This window comes from Fistularia commersonii, chromosome 9 (assembly GCF_037954325.1).
Source record: "Fistularia commersonii isolate RoL2024-O1a breed Wild chromosome 9, RoL_Fcom_v1.0, whole genome shotgun sequence".
NCBI lineage: Eukaryota > Metazoa > Chordata > Actinopteri > Syngnathiformes > Fistulariidae > Fistularia > Fistularia commersonii.
This window is the reverse complement of record NC_141292.1, coordinates 7,471,143-7,496,508: the sequence shown is the minus strand read 5'-3', so window position 1 is coordinate 7,496,508 and position 25,366 is coordinate 7,471,143. Positions and strand designations below refer to the sequence as shown.

The 25,366-nt window shown below is 37.9% G+C and overlaps 1 protein-coding gene across 2 annotated transcripts in view; it reads right to left on the bottom strand.

Moving 5' to 3' along the window:
* Window positions 1-25,366, bottom strand: part of fibcd1b (fibrinogen C domain containing 1b) — a 110,028-nt gene that overhangs the window by 51,657 nt on the left and 33,005 nt on the right. The window contains exons 2-4 of one of the 2 annotated variants that reach the window (XM_086152226.1): window positions 21,445-21,528; window positions 15,308-15,787; window positions 6,992-7,151 (exon numbers count right to left, since the gene is read on the bottom strand). In XM_086152226.1, coding sequence (XP_086008352.1) covers window positions 6,992-7,151; window positions 15,308-15,787; window positions 21,445-21,528 — 724 coding nt within the window. The remainder of the gene's footprint in view (window positions 1-6,991; window positions 7,152-15,307; window positions 15,788-21,444; window positions 21,529-25,366) is intronic. The other variant, XM_086152227.1, reaches the window with a different exon arrangement.

Here is a 25,366-nt window from a genome sequence, read left to right as displayed (position 1 = left end):
CCAAACACTCAGTCATTTGATTTTTGCGCATACATGTACAGTGAATCAAAGAAAAATATATGACCTAACATTTGAATCAAAAATATGTATGAAAATGAGTATGTTATTATATTTTATAAAAAAATCACATCTACAGCACTAGTACTTGGTATTTTGTGATAAGTAAAGAAGGGGGTGCAAAAGGGGACAGACACAAAGATGGGGATTCATTGATTAAGGGATTTCTGCGCTTTACTGCAAGGTAAAACCTGACTTTTTACTACCTACTTTGCAGAGACACTTTACAGGAGAACGGTCAACACAATAAATTACGTCACTAATCACAAGGGACCATCGTTCACATTGCTGGCTACCCTTGTTTGTAATTTTTTTTATCAACTTTGCAAATTTGGTGTGACCAGCAGCACATTTAAGATCTTTGTTGACGTAACAGTGAGATCAAACAATAATAATCGTAATCAGTCAGTTGTTTTTTTTTTTTTCGTAGGGGCTTTTGTTTTGAATTTAGAGGTCTTGAAATCTTTCATACATTCATTCATTCATTGATCAATCGCTTATTCTGCACTCAGTCAGAATTGGAGATCCGGAATAGTCAAGATATGGGAATGGTCGCATGAATGGCTGCATTGTTCAATATGTGAGGCTGTGATCGACAGATGACCAGTGCAGGGTGAACAAATGAGAGCTGTGATATGCTCCAGCCCCCAGCAAACCCTGAGTGCAGGATATGCAGAGCAGATAATGAGTGAATGACATTGAAATGGGTCAAGACACATTTCAAATGCAAATAATAATCATATGTAGCCCAGGACAACCTTATTTGAGTTATTCTGAAATGTGACGGTTTAATGGACAAGAAAACCTGGAAATGTAACTTTTCTTGAAGACGATGAGTCATTTAAGAGTGCATGATTTATTAGATCTCTATTCGTTCAGTGGGAAATATCTTGGGGAATACGATCATCTCCTGTCACTGATAATAAGAGTCTTCAGTCTGAATGCAGCCAACTGAACCATTGCATAATTGCAACTAGGTGCTGTTATTCCACGACAGGTGATTAAGGGCTTTGATGAATGCAAAAAGAAAAAAAAGGCATTATTGCTCTATTATAAGTTATTTTTGGTCAAGATCAAATATACTGCATGTACAAAGCAATGTAAGCTTTCATAAAAAACACATAGGCAGTACCTAACTGGACAACATTTGTATTTTATATATATATATATATATATATATATATATATATATATATATATATATATATGTGATAAAAATTATATATATTATATATTTATATTATATATTTATATATAATTATATATATTATATTATTATATATCATATATATTACATTATAAATATATATATATTATAAAAAAAAAATCATAATATATTTAATATATATTTTTAAAACTTAATTTCAATATAAACATCTAATAGATCTACTTGTTGGGCCTTTGAAAATAGGGTTATTGTGACCTGGGTAACAAATAAATCCACCTATATATACATCCATACATCCATACGTACAAGAATACAGCTTTTCAGTTGTGACCTCTTATCAAATAGTATTTGTTCCATTAACATTGAATACTTTAGTGTTTAAATTTTGTATTCTGTCTGAAATCACAATGTTCTAAAAAAGAGGTATCCAGAGTCTCTGAAAACACTGAGCAGAACATTAGGGATCCAGAGAAGTATACAAGTGCAATATGCCTTTTCTCACTCCACCAGTTTTGTGGCGTTTCCTTTACAGTATATGTTAACAATTCCCTTTACTATTTTGCTATTATTTTTATCATGGCCAAAAATGAAATCTGAACATGTGGGGCACACTACCATGACACCACCTAAGTTCTTCTGGTGGTAGGTTTAATAAATTGTAATTTAGATGCAGAGTGGCTAAAAAACAACAACAGTAACACCAGTACTAAACCTAAGTTTTCTCAGATGATTCAAGGAATCATGCCCTGACCTTCTCTTTCTCCTTTCATTTTGTGGCAGACATACACTCAGAGTTATACAACCACATAAGGCAAAGAAGGCTGGACCACAGTAATGTGTATTATGTCTCTCCTTCATGCTATTCAGGACTAGGGACAGAGCCTCATGGCCATATTTCCCAAACAAATGTCTTTGAAATCACAATGGCAGTGCTCTGCTTTAGACCCCAGTTTCAATGCTGCTTGTAGAACAGGGAAACATACCAGACCTCTTCCCAGCCTTAAGTCTGGTATAGTGAAAAAGTGAACAGTCATCTAGATTACATAACAACTCACCATTTGAAACATTAAACACCAACTGAGTGGACTGACTGAAAATTAATTTCTGTGTCCATATTAAGTGCACTAAAGAAATTCATAAATTACAGTAGTATGCCCTGTTGATGGCTTTTTCAAAATGAAAACAACATTTGTAAGGAAAATTTGGAAAATGTTTGATATTTAAGGGCATGACACTTGAATTCTTAAAAAAACATTTGCAAAGATCTGAGATGGGACTTGAACATGATGACGGTTGTCTCCACTTGATTGATTTTAGTACCTTTGATTGAAAATTCCATTATTTTGTTTAAATAAATATCAATGAAGTGTGAATGTTGGAGTCAACAACCCAGAATAAACAAGGCAAAATAGGAAAAATATTTATTTGACTAATGGTGTTTATTTTGTTGATGGCTGGTTTCTCTTTTGACTTGTAAATGTGTGATGTGTGGATTTTGGAGAACGCTCATACAACTGCAGATTTTAAGTAATACATTTGAGAGGAGTATTCACTTCAAATCTCATTTGTATGGCATAAAAATCCTCAGTCACAGACCTTCTTCAAAGTAAGTCACTGACAATGTTGGCACTGAACAGTGGGTGCTCATTCATATGCATACTGCCCTTGCATCACTGCAAACACAGTTAATTTAGTAAATAAGGATTCAGTCCATGCATATACAGTTTTCATATTTAAATTTAATGTGTTTTTGAACAAAATAAAAGGTACATTCAATAACTCTAATATTAATACATACTTCTGTGAGTCACAAGCTATAAACTACTGCTTAGTCGACCTATGAATTTCAGTGGCCAACTTACAGTGCAACATTAAAAACCATCAACAAATGGTTAAAATATATAATTAGTTAGTTTTCATTTTGCTAGTTTCATATTAGTTTTGTACCATTCAGACTCTCAACTGAGAGTCTGAATGGTAAGCGAAGCATGTGTCAGTGATATCTGGTCTAGACTCATTTTCTTCCTCTCCTTTTGGCTTTTCTCTTCAGTGGTCACCACAGCGAATCATCCTTCTCCATCTAACCCTATTCTCTGTATGCTCCTCCTTCACACCAACTACCTTCATATCCTGGAAGTATGAAGACATCCAACCATCCATTATCTCCCACTTATCCTACACTTGGGGTGACGGGCAATGTTGGAACCTATCCCAGCTGTCACTGGCACACCCTGGACCAGTTCCCAGTCAATCGCAGGGCCTCATATGGAGACAAACAACCATTCACTCTCTCATTTGCATATTAGGATAATTTTTCCAGATTATTTCCACTTAACCTTTTTAATACAGCCAGCACGGGCCAGTGCCTCCCTGAGCCGGTCCCAAGCCCGGATAAATGTAGAGGGTTGTTTCAGGAAGAGCATACGGCATAAAACTTTTGCCAAAACCAAACATGCAAATCAAACCTAATAACACTGACCGCCATTGATACCAGTGATCTACAGGATACCAGTGGAAATTGGGCTAATGTGGGTCAAAGAAGGAGAGGAGGAAGGCATGTTCAGAAGCAGAGGGGTGGATATACTGTGTGTCCAGGAGACCAGGTGGAAAGGGAATAAGACTAGAAACTTTAAACTTTAAACTTTAAACTTTAACTTAAAGCAGGCTTGAAATTGTACTATCATGGTACTGACAGGGAGAGAAATGGAATAGGAGTTATCTTGAAGGAGGAGTTTGTTAGAATGTTCTGGCGGTGAAAAGAATGTCAAATAGACTTGTGAAACTAGAAATTGAAGATATAATGCTCAGTGTTGTTTGTGGCTATACCCCGCACGTGGGGATGTGAGTTAGAGGAGAAAGAAAAGTTCTGGAATGAGTTAGATGAAGTGATGCAGAATATCCCAAGAGATGAGAGAGTAGTAATTGGTGCAAACTTCAATGGGCATGTTGGTGCAGGCAATAGAGGGGGTGAAGTAGTGATGGGCAGATTTTGTATACAGGATAGGAATACAGAGGAACAGATGGTGGTAGACTTTGCAAAAAAGATTGAAATAGCTGTAGTAAAAACTATTTCCAGAAAAGACAGGAACATAGGGTAACCTATAAAAGGGGAGGTAGAAGCACACAGGTAGACTACATCTCGTATAGACAATGTAACCTGAAAGACATCAGTGACTGCAAAGTAGTTGTAGGTGAGATTGTAGCCGGGTGGCATAGAATGGTCGTTTGTAGGATGACTATGGTGACAAGATCAAGAGGACAAAGGCAGCTCAAAGTACAAATTGGTGGAGGCTGAAAAGGGAGGAGTGTTGTATGGTTTTCAGGGAGGAGTTGAGAAAGGCTCTGGATGGTCAGGGGGAGGTTCCAGATTACTGGACAACTACTGCTAATGTTATCAGGGAGGCAGATAGGAGAGCACTCGATGTATCATCAGGAAGGAAAGCTGATAAGGAGACTTGGTGGTGGAATGAGGAAGTGCAGGAGTACAGCAGGTCCAGGGGAATAAGGATAGAGAGGGATATTTATTGACATATGCTAGAAGAGTGATGATAAGATGGAAAGAGTACTTTGAGGAGCTGATGAATGATGAAAATGAAAGAGAGAAGGGTGGATGAGGTGACTATTGTAGACCACAAAGTAGCAGAGATTAGGAGAAGTGAAATGAGGAAGGCATTGAAGAGGATGAAGGGTGGAAAGGCAGTTTGTCCTGATGATATACCTGTGGAGGTGTGGATGTGTCTAGGAGAGACAGTGCTAGAGTTTCTAGCTAGATTATACAACAGGTTCTTAGAGAGTGAGAAGATGCCTGAAGAATGGAAAAGAAGTGTGATGGTGCCCATTTTTAAGAATAAGGGGGATGTGCAGAATAGCGGCAACTATAGAGGGATAAAGTTGATGAGCCATACAATGAAGTTATGGGAAAGAGTAATGGAAACTAGTCTGAGAGCAGAGTCAGCATTTGTGAAGAGCACGTTGGCTTCATGCCTAGAAAGAGTACTACAGATGCAGTATTTGCTTTGAGAATACTAATAGAGAAGTACAGAGAAGGCCAGGGGAGGCTGCATTGTGTTTTTGTAGACCTAGAAAAAGCATATGATGGGGTGCCAAGAGGAACTCTAGTATTGTATGAGGAGGTCTGGAGAAGCAGAGAAGTATGTTAGACTGATGCAGGACAGGTATGCTAGCTGTGAGGCAGTGTTGGGGTGTGCTGTAGGGGTAACAGAGAAGTTCAAGGTGGAGGTGGGACTCCATCAGGGATCAGCTCTGTGCCCCGTCTTGTTTGCGGTGGTGATGGACAGGGTGATAAATGAGGTTAGACAGGAATCTCCATGGAGCATGATGTTTGCAGACGACATTGTGATTTGTAGTGAGAGCAGAGAACAGGTTGAGGAAAATCTAGAGAGGTGGAGGTATGCGCTGGACAGGAGATGAATGAAAGTTAGTCGCAGCAAGACAGAGTATATGAGAGTGAATGAGAGGAACTCAGGTGGAATGCTGATGCTACAGGGAGTCGAGATGTACAAGTTGGAGGATTCCAGGTACTTGGGTTCGACGGTCCAGAGCAAAAGAGAGTGTGGAAAAGAGGTGAAGAGATTGTTCAAGCAGGTTGGAATAGGTGGAGAAAAGTGTAAGGGGTACTATGCGATAGAAGACTATCAGCTAGAATGAAAGGAAAGGTGTACAAGACAGTGGTGAGACCAGCGATGCTGTATGGCCTAGGAACAGTTACAATGACCAAAAGACAGGAGGCAGAGGTAGAGGTTGCAGAGATGAAGATGTTAAGGTTCTCTTTGGGAGTGACCAGGATGTATAGGATCAGGAATGAGTCTATTAGAGGAACAGCACATGTTAGATGTTTTGGAGAGAAGGTCAAAGAAGCGAGACTGAGATGGTTTGGTCATGTACAGAGGAGGGATAGTGAATATATTGGTAGACGGATGCAGGAATTGGAGCTGCCAGGCAGCAGGTCTCGAGGAGATTTATGGACATAATGAGAAAGGATATGACGGTAGTTGGTGTGAGAGAGGAGGATACTGAGAATAGGGTTAGATAGAGAAGGTTCATTCACTGTGACGACCCCTCAAGGGAAAAGCCAAAAGAAGAGGAAGAAGTCAAAAAGTTCTTTCCGGTTGCACTTTGTATATATAATTAACCACTTGAATAAAAAAATAGTATCCTTCATACAATTTTCCTTCCCTTTCCTTTTAATATAGAAATCCAAGTTGCATAAAATGAATTAACAGTGAATTATAACCCCTATTCAGGCTATGTACATGCACGCATGTATGTATGTATCAATATATTGAAATAACTATTCAGGAAGTGTTCAGGGACATCTTAAAAAGAATCATGTGTTGATTGATTTATCATTAATTGCCTCTCATTTGTGTGCCGTGTTTGATGAAGAGGTTTTCTGATTGCTTCAGATGCATTTGTAAAGAGTGCAAAGAAAAATGAAGTCTGTGCTCAGGACCAAGGACAGCGCTTCAAACGTAAACCTGGTGGAAATGCTTTGTTCAAAGGATCAGTTACTTTCAAATTGCAGGTATTGATCTAACATTCGTCAGAGTCTAGGTGCAGTTGTGTATTACTTCATACCAGCAGAGGGTACGAGTAAATATTAATATGCATTACAATTTTCCTTTCATTGACAGTGTTCACATCATTCAGAGGTGATTCACCAATGCATTCATTGAAGTTAGTGGGATCAGGGTATTGTATTCATTCAGGGTAAGATTTCAAATGGACAAAAACATGTTAGCTTACCATTGGAGCAACCCTTGAAACGGGCACCTCTAACTGGTGCCCTCTGCAAGTCGGCCTTGACACGTGCCTTCAGGCCCACGTTCTCCTTCTGCAAGGTATTGATAGCATCGCTCACGGAGTTCACTACTTTTGCCATGTTGATCTGGCTGTCAGACATCAGCTGCAACACAAGAAAACATATTTACAGTTATGATTGTATATCATAATATATGAAAATGCATTTATTCATTTATGAAAAAAGCATGGCTATTGCGGAGAGTGGAACATCGTCACTAAACCGGTAAGGAAAATATATAATCTATAAGATTCACAATGACCCATAGGAAGAAAAAAATTGCAATCAGTAGTGAATAGGTTTGAGTAATTACATTTTAAACAAAGTCCTACCAAGGAGATCTATTTTCCAAGGTAACCTAAATTCTACATCACTTTGTAGCTGAGACATACGGTTGAAACACAATGCTCTTGTTTCGTCCTTAAGAGACCTTTAGAAACACATAGATGCAAAAATGAGTCTTTGGCAGTGAATCCCGTAATGCATCCTGGCAATTGAAACACAAAAATGCCCTGCGGGAATGCTGATGATGAATGTGTGTGCTTGGACAACCACTCAGCAGGATGACCTCCCTGATCTGCAATGGTCACCTGCTTACCTGCAGCCATATGTGGTGTTCAAGGCAGAAAGGTCATTTTTGAGATATTGTCCTAGATGGCCAACACCTAATGTGTAGCCAGGTGTTACTCCTAATCCCTGATGTGCACACACTACACACCAGCACGTTTCAGCATTATTTCCTTCTTTCACACACATGCACACATACACATCCTAAATTTCTTTTTCTTCCACATAATCAGGCACAAGCTGGTCAACTACAATTCGTGGCACAGGCCAGGACTGCCAGATGGACCAGCTAACTTAGTTGGCCACCACGCCTCTACTGTAACCCAAGTGGTATACAAATTGTGGTAATGAAATTACCCTGCCAGCACACAAGCTCTTGATATTTTTAAATCAGATTGTTGGTTTCATGGACCCAAAATCACAAATACAGAACTGCAGTTGTTCTGGGCTTGTACATCCCAGCCAAGTGGATACACTCGGCAATCCTCTCTTCACTACAAAAACCAAAACAAAAAAAAAAACAAACCTGCAAAACCATTGCATATATCAGTACTTCAAACTTAAACCTTTTGGATATCTGAATACCACTTGTATGTTCATTCTGTAAAATTAAATTCATAGCATAAACCAATACTTATCAATGATATAGCTTATCATGTTATAAGCATCATGTGTAGAAACATATAATTGAGGCCCATTTTGGAATAAAATACATTTTATAGTCAGCCAAATCTAATACAAAATTCAAGTCTAGTATTACAAAAATTACAAATGAAATTAAGGCCAGCCTCAGCTGATCCTATGACTCTTGCGAGCACAGAATTTGTGTTGTGATGATGTGAACCTACAAACTCAGTAGTGAGAAATGCTATAGTACCGTTAAAATCTGTGCAAAAAAAGAAGCTGGACTACTTGTTTTAGTTAATTTAAAACATTCTTTTTGAGTTATCTGACTTTGTATGCCATGATATAAAATGTGACCTGGTCAGTTAGAAATTTAGCTTGAGCAGCTATATTTTGGCTGCAAAATTTTATTCGACAAAAATGCTATTGGCCTTTCCCCGGCCTCAATGAGGTGTGCAGCACACCTCCAAGACACAGTAAGCTGAATTGCAAACATAATACTTGGGCCCTGCAACTTTAACCCACAGACGAAAACAATGCATGCATAATCTGTAGCACACTCCTGTAAGTATGAAGGGAAATATAACATGCAGAAACAACTGTATGAAAAGAAGAAATTAGATTGTGCACAAGACCTGACTGGGTACTTCATCCAGGTTAATAAATACAGGGAAAGTCAGGATGATTTTAGTCGGGGTAAAAAAAAACATTGAAATATCATCTGACTTATTTATGATGAGTACATTTCAGTGCATTGGAATTTTGAAACCCTTTTTGCATCCCTTATGCAATAAGGCATAAGGGATGGAGTGGAGTGGTTCCTTAATCTCACCCACATCCCCTCTGTTCTACCATCTTTGTCCTTTTCAACTGCCCATGTTCCTGCTCCACTCGATTATTCATATTATACAGCTACGGTGTGCTTCAGTAGCATGAACACAAAAGCTGTCTTGCTTATCAAGCTGCCTCTTTTCTATCAGCCATGTGGGTATTTATCACATCCTTCCAACTCAAGGGAAATCTAAAAGTGAGGTGAGACCTCAGGGGTCAAGAGGGTAAGCCTTTGGGGTATATCCCAGTGCTGTCAATGGCCACTGCAGGTCTGATTGTGCACATCTCCTGAGTTGGATACAGTTAGGACATCCACAATCTAGAGGTCAGCATTTCTCATTTGTATGTATAGTGCAGAGCAAGGTTACTTGTATATTGTACAGACAGTTCTGAATGGGATATATATGCGATTTAGAGCATTAATCAAAGGAGAAAACTTATCTGTTTGCAGCATCAGGACACAGTGGGGTGATCATGTCCCTGTCTTTATATTGTATAATATACACTTTCTAGTTATTTCTGGTGCCCAGTCTGACTGTGTGTGCTTCTTGGTACATATGCGTGTCTGTAGTTTGATGCTCGAGAAATTATTGTTATGGCTGATATTAATAAAACCATAAGATTAAGCACCTAATGTTGCAGCGGGAACAAAAATAATTTCATGGATGAAGTCATATCAATAATTTAAACATACTGTATATTCAATACATATACATACAGACATGGCTAATTGTCATATTATTCCTGAAATTATTTGTCTGGTCTTCACAAAAATTTCTCTTTTTATTTTATTTTCCACAAGTGCTAATTTGGTGAACACCATTTTCTTTATCAAATTTGTTGTCTGACACTCAATATTTTAAGGGATTTTGAATAAACACTGTCTCTACTCATTTGGAGAGGACGAAGGACCTTGTTCTGCCCAACCCACAGCAGCAGAAGTCTGGCAGAGACATTGTTTCCATGGTTTCAGATTTCGGATGAATGATTCAATATATTTTTTGAATCAGCCAGCACGGTTTAGCGAATATAAATGTATAGAAAAGTAAATAAATACTAGAAGAAATAGACAAATGAATAGATGAATAGAAATAAAAAACATACATAATAAGCAAGACATGCCTCACACTTTAAAAATCCCTTTAAAAACAGTGAATGCCCTAAAAATTGAATGTTTCTTTCTTTTTTTTTCAATTTATTTTACTTTATGTCACAAACATGTCAATTTCTTATTACCTATTCTAACATACAGATTAAGTTACTCCTTCAAACTTTTTTGTACAGTCTAGTTTTGTTTACTCTTAAATTGCAAATCTCATATTTCTTGTTCAGCTATATGCCGGGAATCTAAATCTTGGTTTGACAGCAGTCTGAGCATTTATCTTGGACATAGCGAATGCCAAGCCTGATCAGAGAAGTAAATCCTGCACCCTTGTATAACAGAAATCAATCACTCTTTGATTTATTGTTACCGGTTTATTTATTCATGAACCTGTTATCATCAGGGTACCCCAAGGCTAAGAGTTAGCACCACCCTTTTTTATTATGTTACGCCCTATTAGCCACACCTCTACTCTGATGATTTCGCATTCTGGTTCTCTTTTCACTGTTTTCATCATTGGGTACCTGTGATATAGACATCCATGATTGTTAATCCCCACCTCTTCCCCGAAACCCTCAGGTTATACGTGTCCTAGTTTGCCATTTCTTTGATACCAAAAATCTACAACATAACACATGTTTAGAAACTTCACTTTTACTGTCACTAAAGATAACTTAATAGTGCAACTCAAGTTTTCACAAATGTCTATCCTCATACAATAAAATATGTACATATGTGGATATGGGTTAAAAAAATAAGGGAGGGCACCTTATAAACTTATAGTGTTATACGGGGTAGGATATGAATCAGAATCTTCTCCATAAATTGTAATCCTCAGATTAAACACTGTAGGACTTTAAACCCCAAAGGCAATGTCTTCAAAGCTGATATTGAATGATTCTGAGATATTCTATGCATAAAGCTGGGAGTTAAGGGTTCTTATCAATTTAATTTTTTTTTTCACCTTGATGATTTCATTTTCTTTGGTACTTCAGTTAAACAATGTCTTAAAACCAAACACCAAACCTTCTTTTCACTCATTGGATAATATCTAGACCCTTGAGCCCATTCAATTCCATCAATTTCAAGTTTGACTGGGCTAGAGTTACCAGCTTGGAAGTCAAGGTAATATGGTTACATCATTTATACATCAATGACCACTGAATTGAAATGTGTTTTTCTCCCTTGAGTACTGAATAAGATTAAAGATAAATATTAAATTTTAGAGAATTTTTTTCTTTTTTTTGTGTAGTTTGTTTTTTTTTGTTTTTGCCAGATGATATCTCGTATCCCATGTAAATCCTGGTATTTATACTATTTCTTCTTATTATTATTATGATTGTCATTGCTGTTGTTTTTTTTTTTTGTTTCTGTGTAATTCTGAACTCAGAATTTTTGGATTACCCTAGTGGGGAATTTCCAGGTCATTCCAGGTCTATGGCCATAGCATGCAGCATAGCATGTTTCACATCAGTGCTGTAAAGCATTTTATGGTGATAGTTGGTTGGCGAGAATCAATGATGATCCAAAAAGCATAATAGATGCAGCTTGTATTACACAGAACAGTTAGTTTTGTAGTAAGTGAACTACTAACCTCATTTGAAACAAGCAAGGATTTAAAGAATAAAGTTTTAAAAGGCCACAAGGGAGAAAAGGCTTCAGTGGGTGACAAGGATAACACAAGACAATATGTTTTCCAATTTTTCAGAACTGGTCTGGTATTTTTGAGGGGTTTCCTTGAATATTCTAGATCAATTATTTACACACCTCATCAAACCGTTTTTTTCTCAAAAAAAAAAAAAAAAAAATCTCTTAAAATGGGTACCTGGCCAGAATATCCTCCTATTTTCTACCCATATATAATAGGTCCACAAACAGATTGTTCAATTCAATCTATATCATGTGGGTCATCACAGCAAGGAACATTTTTCTTTTACCTTTTGGCTAAATGGGGTCTTCTCAGCTGGAAATCTGTCACAACCATTTCAATGTTTTAAAGATAAGAGAAGACATGGATGCAGGACACCAAAACCATGTACCAAAATTGTAAATTTTGGCTTTGCAGATGGTTGGTTTGCCTATAAGCAAAGATAAATTACTCTTAGGACTTATCACTTGGATTATTCAGAGAGAGAGATCTGAATTTGTATTTCCTACATTTCAATCAAATTAAAAGGTCTTCATTCTCAGGCCAAAAAGTTAACAGTTCGGTTCAGAACTATATTCGTATAAGATTAAGTTTTGTTTTCAGGTATATATATAAGTATATATATATATACTCTCTGCTATCACATAGATAGGACATGTAGTTATTAACAGTGCACATGACTTCCATGTCATACTTAATCATAGCTTTAAGTTCCATTAACTATTTTGCCAACAGGTGTACTTATATTTTATCATTAAATACAATGAATTGAATTGGATTTTTATCTGGGGGTTGTTATCTTATTGTCTGTTTGCTTGCTTCTTTGCTTGCTTGGTTAGTTGGTTGGTTTATTTGTCTGTGATGTGCATATATATGTATATATATGTGTGTGTGTGTGTGTGTGTGTGTGTGTGTGTGTGTGTGTGTGTGTGTGTGTGTGTGTGTGTGCGTGTGTGTGTGTGTGTGTATGTGTTTGTTTCTTCGTTACTGAGTCCACAGAGTTCGTTCTGCCACAAACTGTCTGGCAGCAAATGAGCAACTACACAAGAGTAGTCAGGTTTAAGGGCCTTGCTTGTAAGGCCCTTAGTGATAAAACTGGTGGAGAGGCAATAACTGCTTTTTTGATTGCCCCATGTTTTCCTAATGTGCCTCAACATTTGGCCATCATGTCTTTGTGTAGAATGCAAGTAGAGATTTGAGTCTTGACTTGTTCCACAAGCTACCCAAGAATCCCTTTAAGATAAAATCAGATGCTCAGACAAATCGGGCAGTCAACTTGAAATATAGCAAGCATACAAATTTTCACTTTCATTTCCACTATTCTGGAAGGAAAGTATGTCCTGGATCAAACATCCTATTATTAACAGTTCTCTATTGAGCAAAAGAAGATGGTCTGCGTGCTTTTCCTTTTCTTATACTTGACTATTTCACATGACACAACTCTTAAGATAGACTACTCATGTCTGCTAGACAGTTTATGATGACATTTGGTGTGTGTTAAACTGCTTTATTTACTGTTCGGGCATAGCCATTTGTGACTGTATTGAGTACAGAATTGGGTGCAGAATTCTAGGCACCAACACTGATTCATACACTACTGACATCAAAAAGTGAATTAATTTGCATGGATTTTGGTTGCTCAAGTGAGGAAACAAATAAAAGCGTTAATACTACTTACGGCAGCCTAAAGATTTAGGACTTGGGATAAACAATATACGAATCTAGTGTGACATCATTAGTGTCTCTATAACAGACCAAATGCAGTACATACAATTTTATCTTTAAGCAACAAATCATTTTGGGGGTAATTTTTGAGAATAAAGGTGAATTGTCTGTAAGCAATCACCCCTTTTGCTCATCATCTCAGGGGAAGTAGTCAGGGTTCAGTCTTTGTGGCACGTGATACTGCTCTTCATGTTTTTTCACAAAGATCTATTACTACTACTGCCATAGTCAGCTCTGTGTCATTGTATAAATCAAAATTCTGGCCACAGGTGGCTCATAGATCACACAGTCACACTGGAGTGTCAAGCAGAAATAGCGGATGTGCACACCATATGCCTTCCTCCTTTGAGGAAATCAATCATCTGGATTGTTGAGGCTGACAGCACCACCTCCACTTAGCTTCAGTGCCCATTACATGATGCCACCTACACTACATTAACTGAAGTAAAGGGCCTGGCCCTCGTTTTGCATTGATTCTGCTGATACAGCCCACATAGTTAAAGCAAAAATCAACCATATGAATGGTTTGATGATTTCCAAACAATCGTGAGATTCAGATATCTAGCTGTAAAAAAATGACTGAATCATGTTTGTCAAACATAGTACATTCAGTTGTTGATGCTGAATGAGTGGCAGCTATAAAATGTGATTCAGAGAGAATACAGATTCCTAGAGAATTTGCTGTGCAAGTTTAAGGAAAAGTATCCTGAAAATAAACCAATGTCGAGAGTCTGCAGTTGAAGGAGGTGTACTTACATTCAAAGTTAATGTGGACTATATCTCATATACTAAGATACATGTTATTTTATCCCACTAAATTTATATGCAATTTAGCATGGTGCTTGAATCATGATGGACATTTTTCCCCAGTGATTTTAGCTTCAAATGTTAGAACACGTAGCCCCACATCCACTTTAATCATGTTATTTCTATACTTTTACAGAGCAAGGGGAAATTACCATAATTAGCTCTCAATTAGGTCATGTCAGTGCTCTTTCTGTGACCAGGGAGAAAACAGATCTGAAGAAAACACAATTCCGTTTTCAACAGAAAATGAACACGTCTAATGATTCGTCACACATCATGGTGTGCTTTTACAATCAATACATATTGATAGATGTTTCACAATCCACTCCTGGGGCATCTCCTTACAGTGCTTACACTCATGGCTTCAGCAGTCAGTTTTTAACAGTGGATTCAGTTACTCTGGTTTTTAGCTCAATAAATCATTAGTGAATTCAATCCCGAAAGAGAAATACAATTACGGATGTGTATATTTTTAAAAGCAAAGTCTCTTGGTCACTCCTTTCATCCACAGACTTGCATTGACAGCATCTGAGTCACTCATTTACCCGACTCACTACTGTATCAATATGCATTGTTTGCACTTACCAAGATAAAAAAAACTATTGGGAAGAGTCAATTTTTGTCATGTGTAAGTACAAATAATGTTCTGAGAAGGACAAAAATTTTTAGTTTTTCTTGGTGTTAGTTTCTGGAATGTTCATGGCTTTTTGGATATTTGAAAACAGGAAGCATACTATGTTACTATATCACATTTACGTAATAAGAACTAGTTGATGAAACACAATAGTCTGTGGTGTTATTTCCGCAAGTCAATCATGTAACTTGCAACCAGTGTTGACAGATTGTAAAGAAAATCTTTTTTATTTATATAAGTACTGTATATAAAGTGGGTGATTGTTTTGGTGTTTGTGTGTCCATGCATGTGATTGTATTTTTGTGTGTGTGCATACATCTCACCTGTATGAGGCGTCCCTGCTCAGTCTGCAGTGTGTTTAGGTCTTGCCCAAGGCTACCCTGCCCCCTCCGTAGGGATTCATAGTCCATTTTCAGTTGCCCAGCATGTGCCGACAGCTTGGCTACTTCTTCAGCCAGGCTGACAAGAAGAGCTCGATCTTGACCTTTCACTGACTTCAGATCAGAGTCATGATCAGTTAGTGAGTGAAGAAGCGAGGTCTGAACACCCTCTAAGCGTAAAAAGTTACTGTTGTAGTCAGGACAGTTGGGGTCGATGAAGATGTTGATACGGGAGCCATCACCTCTCTCAACAGTGACCAGGGCATTAGCTTCATCCTGATTGGTAGAGATGTGGGGTAGGCCATCAGACATTGGTGGGGCCTGATAGTGGTTCATAAAAAGGATGGTCCCAGTTACAGTAACAGCAAGCAATACAGCCACGAAGAGCAGGATGGTGCAAAGCAGGTAGCTGCAGCTCATCCTCTGTGAATAGGAAGAGGGGATATAAGGAAGAGAAAAAGACAGAAAGAAAAAAAAGACAATTAAAATTACATGTATGTGGGTATTCTTGAATTCCAAATGTTCCGCGAACAGGGGATTTACCTGCGAAACTGTAGAGTTGTGATGGATTTATAAAATAAAGGAATGATGGGAATTCAAACAATAGTTCCTAATAACTGATAAAAACCAACAACAAAATGAAAGACAGAAAGAATGAATCATTGAAAGAATTAATTTATGCATTCTTAAACCAAGCAAAAAGGTTTTTAGGCATACATTTCCAAGCATATAGTATGCCATATTGGTTGTGAAAGTGCTAATGGAGGGAGCTTGAGGTACTTTTGGTGAAAAAGGGAATGAGGGAATGGATGTTCCAACTTCATATTTCAAACCAAGGAGGAAGACAATAAAACATTTAAACATTCAAACCATGAAGGGAAGGTAAAATAAAATAGACTCAATCACCCTGTAATGGGTAAATGAAAGACAGGAGAGTCATCTCAGTGTAAAAGGCTACTACTTCTGGGACAGACTCCATCAAACAGACATAATAGTTCAATATGATAACCTTTTACAACCAGCTATGTTTTTTCCGCTCACACAAAGAGGACAAATCATTGACAGGAGGAATCAATATAGACCTGCTATGCATGATCAATGAGACCTAGTTTCCCCATACCTCTTTCAAAATGAATCACCATATTTTCTTACACATTATTTCATCTAAACTGGGAGAAGATTTCTCGATGGAAATATATAAAGAGGTCATTGTTGTATTCTGTTTTTACACAAAACACGTTGCATTGAAATAACATAGTATAAAATTGGTTTCCTTTACATGTCAAACAATGTTTTCCCCCCCCTGTGTGATTTTAAGCGTAATGATTCTGACGCTATGACAGAGCTTGTCATTGACTGGAAAAGTGTGACATTCAGACCCTGGGAATACCATTGAAGAGCCAAAAACATTAAAATCAATCACATTCTGAAGTCTTTATACTAATTTTATACTAATTATACTAATTTTTTTAAAAAAGGCTTTCAAAGAACAGATTTTAAAATGCTACATTTAGTGTTCTTTTTGAATGCAGTCAGGATATGGGGCCAAATTTAAATTCAGATCCATCCCTAAGTTAACAACAGCTAATGCTAAACAGGTGGTCCAGTATAGGTATGTTTTCATTCCTTTTTCAAAACCAGACATGGAGCAGCAGCTTTTGGTTGTAATAAACAAACTGTATGGATCTAATTCCTGGAAAACTGGAGGTCTGGTGCAGCTCTAAATTCTTCCAAATCAGTGTTCATCTGTTTGCAATTACCTTTATTAAGTCAAATGCAAAAATTAAAAAACTGAAAAAGTTACTCTAACACTGATCTGCACTGCTCCCCAGGCATTGCTAAATGGTTGCCTTCTGCTCATGGTTCATCCACGTTGGGTTAAATACAGCAGATTTTTTTTTAAATGTTTTAATTCACTTATTTGGAATTGCCTTGCTACGGAAGTGACTTTTAAACAAAATCTGTTATTTCTTATTCATTTACTTTTTACCACTCATCAATAATCTTTAGTTGCGTATTTCAGAAATAGTCTACCAATGCGGCAACCATTTTGGTTTTGGTGCAAAATTGATGAGGAACTACCCCACAAACTGCAGCCAGGACAGTTTTGTCGAGTAAACATATTTGGGATTCCTGCATGTAAAGCGCCCAGCCATATAGTTGTTTGTAAAAGGGCCAGGGCTTGTCAACCTCACAGCCAGCGAAATAGGGAAGGACCTTGTTCTTGTCATGTCTGTTTGACCTGCACACCATGATAGTGAGAGATAAGTCAATTAATGCAGGGATTTGTGCATGAATACACTAAATTGGTGCCTGCATTGTATCGTCGCATGACCTCAAATCCAGGTTAAACAGTAGGACTGAGGCAAGACACTGTTCTTCTTCATCACAAAGATCACTCTAGGGCCATGCATTGTCCTGTTGGTTCTTACAGTGTGAAATAATAAATAGCAGTCTGATTGTTCAATTTTTGATTATTTTTATTTTATTTTATTTTTTAATTATTTCTTTTATTTCATTTTCCATCCATTCTCCACTGCTTATTCAGGGTTGGGTCGTAAGGAATGGATTCTATGAATGCTGATTTCATGCCTGGAAAAGAAGCAAAAAGCAAAACAAACCATTAAAAAAAAAAAAAAAACTCTGGAATTTTTCCATTGGTTCAACAGACTTTCAGAATCCCCTAATAGTCAGAGCCAGAAAGGCATAAATTGCTCATATATGTCAACAACCAAATTAATTGGTGTATGTCTCTCAGTGTGAATTGTGATTGAAAGGAGAACGGCCAATGTCAGATGGGACTGGCTCCAGAATCTCCTATGTGACTAGTAATGTAAACGGGAGTACAAAAGTAACAGTGACTTTGCAAGGAAGCAAACGGTGTAGCTTTAGTAAAATGGAATTCCTCTGGCAAGCTTCTGTGCTCCTTTGATTTAATTTTTTTGACAGACTGATATTGAAACCCAGTATTCATATTGATAGGGAGATCAGTCAGTTCAACAAAAGGGAGGGAATGTTTGAAATGTCTTTAAATGGTCAGTGAAACATTTACAACTCAATTCAAGTACCAGGGAGAATGGCGATCTTCCATGTCATCACTAAAGTAGTAGCATTTTAAAACACACTGAGAATAAAAGCAGACAGCTACTTAACTTCGTTGCGTGTGTGTGTGTGAGTGTGTGTCTGAATTCATCTCTCTATCTTCACAGCAAGAGTCCAGACTATAATTGGTGCCTGAATTCCCAAATCTTGTCCTCTCTCTGCTTCTGCTCGAGCCACACAACAGGATTTTAGAGGACAACCAGGGACTTGTGGCGGATAAATGGCAAAGGAGAGAAAGAGGATGACAGACTTTCTGTTTATGAGAATTATGTTGCCCCCCATTTTAGCATAATTAACGGACACCATTTGGATGACTCTCACCTAATGCTGTATTTTAGATACACACATTTAAATTTTGTTTTGGATCTGTCATTGCAAAGTTGGTTAATTGTTGTAATAATTAAACTATATGTCAAAGTATTTTTTTTCAGTTTATTGATTGGGATTGAGTGAAAATAGTTACATATCAAAATGTTACTCTCATACAAATTATAGACATACTGTAAAAAACATCACAAAGTCTCCATTGAAATAGACATATAAAAGAGATCTCATTAACAAATGATCTGCAAAAATTTCCTAAAAGAATTATTAAGGATGCTTTTCAAAGTTACATTAAATGTCTAGGAATGTACTGGTGTACTGGGAAAAAAACATGTTTTATTTCTAATTACTGAAATAACGAGACACTGGTCTGACTTGTCATTGTCATCAGATATCTTTTCATTTATATGCTTTTAAATATCACAAAAACATGTGGCATCATGTTCCTCTTCTGATGTTGCTTTGATCGCTTTGCTCATTTCCGTGAATCAGCAGGGGCCTAATCCGATTTAATTCTTGTATGTTTGGGTACTTGTGCTAAGGTTGTGCCATCACCGCTGCTCGGTGTAATATGCAATAATCCTTCACACTGCCATAACCAAAGCAGTGAGAAAGCGGATTGCAATGAAAATCATCATCAATGACATCTAATCCGCTGGCCCAGATCTACCAATCTGGGCAAGTGCCACTGAGCCCATGAGCAAGTTTGGACCTCCTGTGACTGGAGGATAAAGAATGTGCTCTCTGTGTCACACTCCACAGCATTAAACAAAGAACAAGTCAAACCCATTTGCTTAATGTTGGCAATTATTCAAAACATGTATGACAAGATTAAGCAATAACTAATCATGAAAAATGTTACCCCAGGTTACTGTATACTGGACAAAGCTTATGAGGGAGCTGGATGCTGAGGACCAACAAAAAAAAGCAATATAGAAGTTACAAGTAAGAGGCATTCATTGTGTGTCAGGTGAGTGTGCTCGAATTAGTGGACTATTATCATTAGTGGAAAATTTTCAGAGGTTTTCTTACATTCATTCAGGCTGGTCCCTTCAGAGGCCACCAAAGCAAATAGTCTGCATCCATCTCACCCTATCCTTTGCATCCTCCAACACCAAGTAACTCCCCATCATCTTTCACTACATCTGTAAATCTCCTCTTTGGTCTTCCTCGAGCCTCCTGCCTGGCAGTTCCAACCTCAGCGTTCCTCTACCAATACACTCACAACTCTCCATATTTATGGTAGTAATTTGGTGTAATGCTGTCTTAACAAGAGTTTATGAAGGACTATTGGTTGATCAGTTGAAGTTGATGCTGGGTTTTGCTGTGTAATATTGCAAGTTTCTTGGTATCCTTTACTGAATTACTAGTTGCTCAATACCTGTGGCCTCTGGTTAGCCTCAGATGGCATTGCTGTATGCTCAAGCATAGATTAGTGATATTAATAGTGGTCATTGTCCAGATGGTTTTCAATGAGCATATTTCATCAATAAACAAATCTCTATACAAAAGTCCACCACAATTTTTTGCGTGAAGCTACATATTTAGTTATTAGGAGATTGTTTTACAAAATCTAACCTTTTCTATAGTCAGGGGCTGAATGTTACAAAATGAGAAATATTAGTGTGGTGGAGGATAAGCTTGCCTCCCCAACCACTGTCATTTTCCAATGTAGGTGTCCATACACAAGAATAAAAATGAGAATGTGTCTAGACTGGGCCTACATCAGTGAAAAGCTAAAAAAACGAAGTTAGACAAGAAATCTGTAAAAGTTTGACAAAGTTGGTGTGCAGATAACCCCCCAAACTTCAATAATTATCATCATGAGGGTTTCAGACTCACCAAGCCAGGCAGCAGTTCACCTTACAAGGCGCAACAGGATTACACACAGCCACAAGAGGTTCAGAAATTAATTCAGAAGGGTAACCAAGTAAAAATACTACAGCATAGATTTTTGTGGTGCTACTTTTTTAGCACCTTTAGTATTTGAAATTTTGATTGATATTTAACAGGGAGTTAAATGAAACTATATTTTATAAAACAATGTTCACACAACTTACTGCAAAAAATGTTAAACTGGGAGTGTCCTTGTATTTTTTTGTGTGTGTCTGTGTGTGTCCAGTGCCACTGGGCGCCACTGTGGGTAATAATCTAGCCTTGCTAATCTCCTCTGCAGGTAGGCAAGAAGTGGCATGCACATGGTTATTTAAAGGGACGCCATTCAAATGCGCATGCTATGAATCAAAAAATTAACATTATGTATGTAGAAAAAAAACTGTTAAATTTAACCTGCTGTGAACATATGCAATCATATCCATTTTCAATACATATCTTCAATACATACAACATGGAGTGTGTTTTAATTAAAAAAATGTAATTTTTTTGCCAGAGAAGAATAAAAGATATTTATTCACAAGTATTTGTCCAAAAAAAAATCTATTTCTGAAATATTGTCCAATTAGTGATTAATTAGTGACAAAAATAATTGTATGTCTCAAATATAATAATTGAGTAAATAAGTAGTAAATAAACAAATTCACACATCATCAGAGGATTTTATTAGCTGGTGCTATCTGTTCTAGACGGACATCTGTAAAGGGCAAGTAAATAACTGGTGATACATGAGCATATCCATTGTCAAGACAGGGCCTTACCTTGGCTGGGGTCTCCCTGGCAGTTTCAGAGTCTGACCAGCGGTGTTTGAGCTGAGAGGAGCTTGGCACACACTCACAGAATGTCTGCATGGGACAAACAAACAGGGCCACCATTGTTGGCGTTTGTTCACATCACATGTGCAATCAAGCATGCTAGCACATGTGCACAAACATAGGAACACACAAGAACACGCACACGCGCACGCATATGCTTGCTCAAATGAAAACATACATTTCCCTCATTAAATAACTGAGATTACACTGAGTCAACAGTCAAATATGCCAAAAAAATAATTGTGCCACATGGGTAAAGTTAAGTTGTCTGTTTTTGTATGTGGCCCTGCGATTGACTGGCGACCAGTCCAGAGTGTACCCCGCCTCTCGCCCAATGACAGCTGGAATAGGCTCCAGTAACCCACACGACCCTGAGTGCAGGATAAGTAGCAGAAGATGGATGGATGGATGGATGGATGGATGGATGGATGGATGGATGGATGGATGGATGGGTGGAAAGTTTGCAGCATCCATTTAAGCATAAAGCCAATCATAATTATCTAAGCTTGAATTAAAGCAACAGTATGCCTGTAAGTAAGACCTAATGAAAGGATATTATATCTAATAATAGAAATGCAAAGTCATAGAAGCTGCAGTTAAGTAATCATGTTCGACACATAGTCAATTGACTAGAGATTTTGACAATTGCAGTTGAGGCTAAATATAGCAATTACCTGAAAATGAGTATCCATGCAACCCACAATGCCACATTAATAGGCTTAATGCCAAATAAGGGCTTAAGGTCTTGAATGCCATAACCTTGCCCAACAGCTTAGCAGTGTGGTGTGCAAATATGACAAGGCAAACAATAAAATTGTTTGCATCCATTTAGCATTCTGATAGCTGGAATAGCGACTTGACACAATCAAATCTGTTATATTTCATTATTTTCACTATTATGAAATCAGGATTACAGTTTTTGGATGTATTGAAGGTTGGATTATATACGGCTTCTTTTGGAAATGGTTTCGTATGACACAAGTACGGCAGGATGCCCTCTGCCTAAATGACTCCCATGAATAAAATACCAGGAAACAATTGTCTAACTTCAGATGTAGCATTTATTTTCAACCAGAATTAAATGGTGTTGAATTAAGCATCGGCATGACTGTATTCCTGCATTTATCTGACCTTTTTTTTATAAAAGCAACCTATGGGGCCATTGAGGGTTTCGAGGATGAAGCTACACAACTGTGTGGGCGTTAACTAAAAAGATTTGAAGAGGCCAAATTCCTCATTGGTATTGTAAAGCTTGGTGATAATTATCTCTGTTTGCACCAACATCCCCTTACATATTAAATCCTACTCACTGCTGGCTAATTTGTATATGTATATATATATGCAGTTGAGAGACCAGGTATTAAGTATTTGATACACAAGTATTTTCACCTTTTCCTCCTTGCAAAGCATGAAGAGGTCTGTCATTTCTAACATAGGTATTCATAAACTTCAACTAAGACAACGATCCAGAAAAACACATTGTATTATTTTAAAATAATCAATTTACATTTTATTGCCTGGCATAAGTATTTGATCACCTACCAACCAGTAAGAATTGTGGCTCTCACAGACCTACAAGTATTTCTTTAAGAAGCCCTCTTGTTCTCCACTCATTACCTGTATTAACTGCACCGGGATGAATTTGGTACCTGCATAAAAGACATTTGTCCACACACTTAAAGAAACAAACTCCAACCTCTCCATAATCACCAAGACCAGGGAAATGCGTAAGGAAATCAGGGATAAAATTGTTGACCAGCACAAGGCACAAGGCTACAGGACAATAGGCAAGCAGCTTGCTGAGAAGGCAACAATTGTTGGCACAATTATCAGAAAATGGAAGAAGTTCAAGGGGATAGTCAATCTCCCCCGGTCTCGGGTTCCATGTCAGATCTCTCCTCGCGGGGCATCAATGATCATGAGGAAGGTGGGGGATCAGCCAAAACTACATGTTTGGACCATGTGAATGACCTGAAGAGAGCTGGGACCATGGTCTCAAAGAGAACCATTAGTAACACATGATGCCGTCATGGATTAAGATCCAGCATCGCACACAGGGTCCCCCCTGCTCAAGCCAGCTCATATCCAGGCCCGTGTGAAGTTGTCCTTGACCATTTGGATGATCCAGAGGGGGAATGGAAGAAGGTCATGTGGTCTGATGAGACAAAAATTGAGCTTTTGGGGCTAAACTCCACTCGCTGTGTTTGGAGGAAGAAGAAGACAGATGAGAACAACCCCAGGAAAACCATCCCAACTATCAAGCATTTGGTGGAAATGTCATTCTTTGGGGATGCTTTTCTGCAAAGGGGACAGGGGACTGCACCGTATTGAGGGGAGGGTGGATGGGACTATGGAGGGCAAGATATAGGCAAACAACCTTATTCTCTCAGTAAGAGCCTTGAAGATGGGTTGTGGCTGGGTCTTCCAGCATGACAACAACCTAAAACACGCAGCCAGAGCAACAAGGGAATGGCTCCGTAAGAAGCATCTCAAGGTCCTGGAGTGGCCTAGCCAGTCTCCAGACCCCGAACCAAACAGATGATTTCAGAGGGTGCTGAAAGTCCATATTGTCCAGCAACTGCCCTGAAGCCCTAAGGATCTGGAGAAGATCTGTATTGAGGGCCAAAATCCCAGCTGTAGTGTGTGCAAACCTGGTCAAGAATTACTGGGAACGTGTGATCTCTGTAATTGCCAACAAAGGTTTCTGTACCAAATATTAAGTTCTATTTTACCAATGTCTCAACTACTTATGTCATGCAATAAAAAGAAATAAATTACGTAAAAATCATACAATGTGTTTTTATGGATGTGTTTTTATCTATGATGGTTTTGATTCCGTCTAGAGAACCTATGATGAAAATTGCAGACTACATGCTTTATAAGTGGGAAAAGCTGAAAAATCAGCAGTGTATCAAATACTTGTTCACCCCACTGTATATGCTGGAACAGCTTGTTACTTGGAAAATATGGGAATCCGCTGTTTCTTCAAGTATGCTCATATATATATATATATATATATATATATATATATATATATATATATGAATGAGTCTATCAGAGGAACAGTACACGTTAGATGTTTTGGAGAGAAGGTCAGAGAAGCCAGGCTGAGACGGTTGGGTCATGTACAAAGGAGGGATAGTGAATACATTTGTAGTTGGATGCTTGCATTGGAGCTGCCAGGCAGGAGGTCTTGAGGCAGACCAAAGAGAAGATTTATGGACATAGTGAGAGAGGATATGAAGGTAGTTGGTGTGAGAGAGGAGGATGCAAAGAATAGAGTTAGATGGAGAAAGTTGATTTTCTGTGACGACCACTGAAGGGAAAAGCTGAAAGGAGAAGGAGATATACATATATTTATAATTATATACATCATTATACATATATATATATATATATGTGTGTGTGTGTGTGTGTGTGTGTATCTATATATGTATATATACGTAGTATACATATGTGTATGTATGTGAATGTGTATATATATATGTATGTATGTATTTTATTTTCCAATGTATAAGAAAGAGAGAGAAAGAAAGACCATGACAGCAGGTGAAACAGGGAGGAGGGAGTAAAACAGAGATGGGGGAGATATGAGAGAGGTGTGCTGAATCCTAATGAGGTGTCTTTGGGTCAGTGGCAGAAATCCATGCCTGTTCTGCTGAAAAAAATAAAAAATAAATATATAAATAAATATGTAATGCCACACTTGTCTCATACAAAAAACCTGTGTGTACTGGTACAGATATGTACACAAAAAGTACACAACTAGAGCAAACAGAGACTATAATTGCACATATTCACATGTGAATGCATGCTGAGTTGCACACAAACCAAGGTTGTGTGTGTTGCAGCTGCTACTCACTCAGAC